The sequence below is a fragment of the Eptesicus fuscus genome, chromosome 6 (assembly GCF_027574615.1).
Source record: "Eptesicus fuscus isolate TK198812 chromosome 6, DD_ASM_mEF_20220401, whole genome shotgun sequence".
Lineage (NCBI taxonomy): Eukaryota > Metazoa > Chordata > Mammalia > Chiroptera > Vespertilionidae > Eptesicus > Eptesicus fuscus.
Window position 1 is genome coordinate 19,245,256 of NC_072478.1, and position 7,918 is coordinate 19,253,173.

The 7,918-nt window shown below is 40.5% G+C and overlaps 1 protein-coding gene across 1 annotated transcript; it reads right to left on the reverse strand.

Annotated features, from left to right (window-relative positions):
- Nucleotides 1-1,092: 1,092 nt before the first annotated feature.
- Nucleotides 1,093-3,768, reverse strand: LOC103300956 (olfactory receptor-like protein OLF4). Its single transcript, XM_008157883.2, has 2 exons — nucleotides 3,656-3,768; nucleotides 1,093-2,050 (listed from the first exon to the last, which is right to left on the reverse strand). Exons 1-2 carry the CDS (start codon nucleotides 3,766-3,768, stop codon nucleotides 1,093-1,095), a joined length of 1,071 nt encoding a protein of 356 aa, XP_008156105.2.
- Between the last annotated feature and the right edge of the window lie 4,150 nt (nucleotides 3,769-7,918).

Sequence of the window (7,918 nt, forward strand, 5' to 3'; positions counted from 1 at the left end):
TGCATGTTTGTGCAAAACTTATGACATAATCACAGAACTGGACAGGAATCCAACCTCCCTAGTGTGTCATTCTTTGGTATACATATGTGACATATCTATAGATCACATATTAGTGTACATAATGAATGATATGGTTAATTCCCTAACCATTGAGTGGTTATGGCAATAGTTAGAGCAGGGTGAGATGCTTCATTTAGGACAATAGAGGGAATCACAGTGGAAGCAGGAAGATAGGGCAACAGAAACCATCATTATGACAAGCAAAGCATCAAAATAATAAATCCCTTTACATATGAACACTGACCTTACATACAACAATAAGTAAACATACACCATGAAAAAATAGTTTGCATAGTCATAAATGTATGATTTAAAGTTTTGCTTTCTCATACTTAAAGTCATCTCTGACCCGAAGGGCATATTATGTCAAACAATTTCTAGATATTTGTGTTCCAACATTGACTAGAATAGGAGCCATGTACTAGTTTGTCAGTTTGTCAATGACTAAGGTAAGTATATGGACACCAAGATAAATAAGATAAAGTGTCCTCACGAGGGAAGAGAAGCCAATGAGCTCTTATAACACACACTGTCTGTTAAAGTCTACATTTTCAGGAAGAGCAGTTATGGTAGTGATATATGAAGAAATGGAGTACGAACAGGGTTAATCTGAGCTCTTATATTTTCCTCTCCAATGAAATTATATCAATGGCGTTGGTTACAAAGTGTAGTTTATTACAATTGAAGTAGTAAAATTCATAATTTTTCTTTAGTAAAATGAAAGAAAAATAACTCAGAATGATAAATTTCATTTCAAAAAAATGTTCTTAAGAAATCCATGTAATCTCATGAGATAAATGAGAATTTCTAAATATTTCATCCAAGGTTGGGAATCATTTGGGAGAAGAGAAAAACAACAAGGGAAAAGCTGTCAGATATCACAACATCAAGGAATTAATAAAGCGACACAATTAAATTATATAGAAATCATAGAAAAAGAAAATCCAGAATATGAACAGAGAGAGTACATTCTACTTCCACAACCAGATGTAAAAATCACGACATCTGGCTCTGAGACTTTGAGTCCAGCTATCATGTGCATTTCTTCAGCCCTAGGACAATTGGTCCTTTCATAAATGCTATCCAAAGAAATCTTTTCAGAGCCCTCTTTATGTCCTTGTTCCTGAGACTGTAGATGAAAGGGTTCAGCATGGGTGTGAGCACGGTGTACATCACTGAGGCTGTTGCACTTGAGTGTGAGCTTTGGGTAACAGCAGAGCTGAGGTACACTCCTAGGCTTGTTCCATAAAAAAGGGAGACAACCAAGAGGTGAGACACACAGGTAGAAAATGCCTTATACTTCCCCTGAGCTGATGGGATTCCACAGATGGAGACAACTATCTTAGAGTAAGAGTAAAGGATACAAACGAAGGGACCACCACCCAGGAGGACAGCTCCAAAATACATCACTATGTTATTAAGAAATGTGTCAGAGCTGGCGAGTTGGACCATCTGATTGAGTTCACAGAAAAAGTGGGGAATTTCCAAATCTGAATAGAAAGACAGTCGTAACACCATTAAGCATTGTAACAAGGAATGCAGGGCACTTATGATCCAGGGCACCAGAACCAGCAGTCCACAGAGCCAAGGGTTCATGATGACCAGGTAGTGCAGGGCGTGGCAGATGGCCACAAACCGGTCATAGGCCATCACAGTCAGGAGGAAGTTGTCCAGTCCCGCAAATAGTAGGAAAAAATACATCTGGGTGATGCAGCCTCCATAGGTTATGGCTTTGTTTTGTTTCTGGATGTTCCATAGCATCTTTGGGACGGTGGTGGAGGTGAAACAGATGTCTACCAAGGACAGGTTGGAGAGGAAGAAGTACATGGGTGTGTGGAGGTGGGAGTTTGAGCTGACGGCCAAGATCATGAGCAGGTTTCCCAACACAGTGATCAGGTACATGGAGAGGAAAAGCCCAAATATGAGGGGCTGCAGTGCTGGTTCCTCTGATAATCCCAGAAGAAGAAATTCTGAAAATTCTGTGACATTCCTTAGTTCCATGTGGTGGAGGTGACTACCAGGATATAGGAAAAGTAACATGACTAATTTTCCAAAAAGCAAGCGTTAGTAACCTAGCATAAAAGCTACCTTCTATAATTTGGAATCAAGGAACTAATTTCGGTATTTGGTGTATGTCTGGTCTCCTTTAGAATATATCTAGTTCCATTTCTCATTAAAATTTTCTTTTCCATGTGAAGATGCATGAAAAATTCTTGCGTATTACTCAGTTCTTTTAAGAAAAAAAAAAAAAAGGAATGGTTGTGGTGTAACACGGCCACCATAGTTAATAGTACTATTTTGTGTACTTGGAAGTAGCTAGAGTGTATATTTTAATTGTTCTTATGACAAAAAATATAGCTATTGTTGTGACAGATGTTAACTAGACATACTGTGGAGGTCATAATGCAATATACACAAATACAGAATCATTACGTGGTACTCCTGAAACTAACAGAATGTGTTATGTCAATTATTCTTCAACTTAAAAAATTATTAAAGCAATGGAGGTAACACTGTAGGACTAACTGTTTGGACCACACAAAACTAATGAACATTATTCATTCTCCACAAACCTTTTATAATACATGTAAAAACTAAATGGAAAACAGTCAGTTTGTGTAAAATCTCATTTAGAAAGAGTCCAATAAAAAAATTGAATAAGAGAATATAGCCAACAATATTGTGATAAGTCTGCATAGTCACAGACGATTACTAGACTTGGTGTGGCAATCACATTGTAATGTATATAAATGTTGAATCAATATGTTGTATACCGGAAACTAGTTTAATATTGTATACAAACTATACTTACATAAAAAATGAAACTATTCAAAAGGAACGAACTATCATGGTACAACACAGTGAACGTTATATTGGTTGCCATCTATACTTTAATTTAAAATAAATTAATAAACAAGTAAAGAAAATAACTTACACAAACAAATTTTAACACAGACTTAATACGGCTTATAAACCAACAAATATCATTACTCACTGTTATAGGTAATGAAATAATTACAACGTGAATCTCATTATCTTTCTCATTTTCACCTACCAAATAAAACTTTTTAATGTGAATAGCCAAGGTGAGAGAACATACTGTGAAATGCATGTATCATGCACTTTGATTGCAAAGGTGTATTTGCAGCCTTCCTGGGTCTGGATCTTTCTCATCCATATAGAAACATAGTCTAATATGCCCAATCATAAAATTTAAAAAATGCTCTCACATCAATATATATTACTCCATAGCTAATAACCTATTTGTCTATTCCTGTTAATGGATGAAGTCCTTGAACTTATGGTCTACTTCTACTGGAAGGACTCTACACCTCCAATGCCCTTTCTTAATTTGTCTGCTATTAACACCATTTGATTGTCAACATTGGAACTTACATTTCTGAGTGCAGTGCTCACTTTCCTTTGAGCATCATGAATAAATACATTAATGTATTCATAAAGCCAGCTGACAACCACAGTGGTCACTGGTACCTGGGCTATGTTTGAATGGTTCTGTGGTGACTTTATGTATACGTTCTTGGCTTTCAGTCTCTCTGATCCTCTCCTGCCATGTCTGTTGGGCTCTGGGACTCACCTGGATGGGAATTCTGAGAAGAACTTTCCATGTGGAGGTCCAAATCCTTGCCTGGATGGCTGTTGATGCAGACCAGAGCTCTGTCCCAGACAAGACAACAAGGCGTCAAGCATTGGTCTCCCAGACGGATTTAGGACTGCAAAAAAACAAAACAAAAAAAAAAACGACCAAGTTCCTTCCAACCAAAGGTTGCACATGGTGAGGGTCGGCGGTAGAGCTGCTATTTACGTGCTCTGTGTCTGCTCATTAGGCACTCTTACTTCTTGTTACTCTAACCTCTAAGCAGAGGATTCCCCTGGGGACACTACTCTGGACACCATGGAAATTTTTTCCTGCTCGTCCTGGGTTCCTGGGAGATGATGTAATAATCCAGGTGAGTGCAGTTGTGATTAGTCCTTCATTAAACGCCCTGCTTCCTGAAGTCTATGCCTCCCACAACCTCATGTCAATTCTGAGTTAAAGTTTCTGAATGGATAAAACTAGAGGGTATGATGCTCAGTGAAATAATTCAGCCAGAGAAAGACAAATGCCACATGGTTACACATATTTATCTAATATAAAGAGCAAAATAAAGAAAAAAAATTCCAACAGACTCATAGACAAAGAGAACAGTCTGGTGGTTGCCAGAGGGCAGAGCAGGTTGGGGAACTGGGATTAAATGGTAAAGGGATGAAAAAGAGAAAATTGGTAGTTATTAAATAGTCATGGGGGAACTGGCTGGCTTGGCTCAGTGGATAGATCCTTGGTTCAAAGATTGAAAGGTCCCGAGTTTGATTTCTGGCCAATTGCACGGGACTTCTTTCCAGGTTTGATCCCAGCTCCTGGCTGCCATGCGTGCTGGAGACAACTAATACATGTGTCTCTCTCACATGGATGTTTCTCTTTCTCAGTCTCTCCCCCTCCCTTTCACTCACTCTAAAAATCAATGGGACAATATCCTCAGGATGAACAACAACAACAAAGTAGTCTTAGGAATATAAAGTACAACAAAGGGAATATAGTCAATAATATTGCAATAACAATGTATGAGGTCAGTTTGGGACTGAAATATCAGAGGGGGACACACTAGATAAAGTATATGACATTCTAATCACTATGTTGTACACCTGAACCCAACATAAAATAATAATGAAAGTAAACTGTATTTGAAAAAAGTCTAATACTGACAAATTTGTCTGACTGGTCTTTGGGTTTTCAAAGCATTGATTTATGGTGGGGACACAACCACTGATATATCTAGAAAATTACTTTTTCCCTGTTTAAGAAAAGGGAGATATTTGTTTCTTTAGTATAAAACCTTGGGTTTTATACTACTTGGCTTCATGATTATTTAGCCAAAACAATTATAAATTTCATAGTTAAAGCACAAGCTGCCATTTAGCTCCCCACTATAAAATGTATATTACATATAAGAGATACATTTAGATTTTATGCACCATAACCCAGGTTAGCACATTATAACAATTGCCAAATGTATGTTTTCAAAAATGCATTTTGTGGGGTTGTACATTTAGAAACTACCTTCTCCAATACAGAAATGGGGCACAGCAAGATTTCCTTGTATATATATACTAGAGGCCTGGTGCACAAAATTCGTGCATGGGGAGGGGAAGGGGTCCCTTAGCCAGGCCTATACCATCTCCAATCCAGACTCCTCAGGGAATGTCTGACTGCCGGCCGTGAGACATACCTCTCCCAATCCGGGACTGCTGGCTCCTAACCGCTCACTTGCCAGCCTGCATGATCACCCCTAACCGCCTCTTCCTGCTGAACTGATCGCCCCTAACTATGCCCCCCTTCCAGCCTGATAACCCTCTTCGCCCCCTGCCAGCCCCATCACCCCCAATTGCCATCCCCCGCTGGCCTGATCACCCCCTAACTGCCATCTCCTGCCAGCCTGATCGCCCCCTAACTGTTTCCCTGCCTTCTTGATCGCCCCAACCGCCTCTGCCTTGGCCCCCACGGCTTTGTCCAGAATGACATTCAGAAGGTCTTTGGCTGTCTGGTCTAATTAGCATATTATCCTTTTATTCGTATAGAAGACTAGAGGCCCTGTGCAGGGATTTGCGTACCTGTTCGGTCCCTCAGCCTGGCCTGCGCCCTCTAGCAATCTAGGACCCCTAGGGGGATGTTGGAGGCCTGGAGCACAAATTTGGCCTGATCCCCACAGGCCAGGCTGAGGGACCCTACCTGTTCATGGATCCATGCAATAGGCCTCTAGTATCCATATAAGATCTTTGGTTAATCTCTTCCTGCCCTCCACCTCACCTCTTCCCTCTGAGAGTTATCAGTCTGTTCCATGTTTCCATGCCTGTGCACTGAGTATCTGCCCTCTGGTGGTCAGTGAGTGTCATAGTTACTGTTTCAACAGCCAAATTGTCACTTAGCCTTATATATATTTGTGTGTGTTTTTTTTTAAATTTATTTCAGAGAGGAAGGGAGAGGAAGAGAGAGATGGAAATATCAATGATGATTCTCTACGGGGATCTTCTACATACCTCCTCCAGGGATTCTCCTGTACACACACTACCAGGGATTGAGACTACAAACTGGGCATGTGCCTTCACTGGAAATTGACCTATGACATCCTGGGTCAACATAGGGGACAACAGTGGGATTTAATGTTGTGCTCAAAGGTATAAGGCAATAAAGAGATGGAGTTTTGCCGAGGCTGAACAGCAGACCCTGTGCAATGGATGAATGTTTATTCTGACACACGAGTCTAGTGAAAGAAAGGGCTAAGTGACTGCCTGTCTACAGGAACCACACAGCCTTGTTCACCTGCCTCTAAAGGCTCTTATTGTAACAGCAGTTGGGATAAAATTTAACTTTTATATACAATCAATAGGGTAAGTATTCTTGGGAGGATATGTGTCTGCAGTGTCCTTTAAGCACGGACACCTAAAGATTAAGAATAAAGATTCCAGTAAACAAAACAATCCAATAAAAAAAATGAGCAAAGGACCTAAATAGACACTAATTGAAAGAGGCCATAAAATGGTCAAGAGTCATATGAAAAAATCAAAGTCACTAATCATTTGAGAGATGCAAATCAAAACAACAATGAAGTACCATCTCACACCTGTCAGAATGGCTATCATCAACAAATCAACAAATGACAAGTGCTAGAGAAAAGAGAACCCTCCTGCACTGATGGTGGGAATGCAGACTGGTGCAGACACTGCACTTTTTCCTCAAAAAGTAAAAAATGGAACTCCCATTTGACCCCATAATCCCACCTCTAGGAATATATCCCAAGAAATCAGAAACACCAATTAGAAGGGATATATACACCCCTATGTTCATAGCAGTACAATTTACAACAGTTAAGATTTGGAAACAGCCTAAGTGCCCATCAGCAGATGAGTAGATTAGAAAACAGTGGTACATCCACACAATGGAATACTATGCTACTGTAAAAAAGAAGGAATTCTTACCATTTGCAACAGCATGGATGGACCTGAAGAGCATCATGCTAAGCGAAATAAGCTTGTCAGGGAAAGATAAATATCACATGGTCTCACTCATATCTATATATATAAAAGGCTTATATGAAAAGTGTTCCCTCAGAAGTTCAACCAAGAGACAGGGAGTTCAATTTTTTGCTATGACATGTGCTGACCACCAGTGGATGGCGAGGAATGAAGGAAGTCCTCAGCTGGCAGCTGGAATCTGGGGAAGGAAGGCCCCAGTTGGCAGTCAGAAGGCCCCCATTGGTCCTGTTCACCAGCCAGGCTTAGGGATCCTACTGCGTACAAATTTCATCCACCGAGCCTCTAGTGTGGGATACAATGAACAACATAAACTGATGAACAAGAATAGAACCAGAGACAAAGCAACACCGGACAAACTGTCTAACCTCAGAGGAAAGGCAGGGGAGGGGGTGGAGATAAGACATCAACCATAGGACTTGTATGCATGCATGTTAGCATAACCTATAGATAGGGACACTGGGGTGATGGGGGCTTGTCCTGGAGGGTAGGAGTGGCCAGGTGGGGAGGGGTTCATTGGGGGGAAAAGGAGACATATGTAATACTTTAAACAATTAAAAAATAAAGATTTCTGTAAACACCCGAGGGTCTGCATGTACACAGACTTGTTTGGAAAGGTCAAGGAACAATTAGGAGCTGTTGCCTTCAGTCAGCTCCCCGAGGTTGGAAATTCCTTCTTACAAACTTTCCAACCAGGTCTTCCTTGCTCCCCCAGGGTTTTGATTGGAATCAGTCAGGACACTGCCAGTTCTGAGATCTGAGGTAGTGTTTC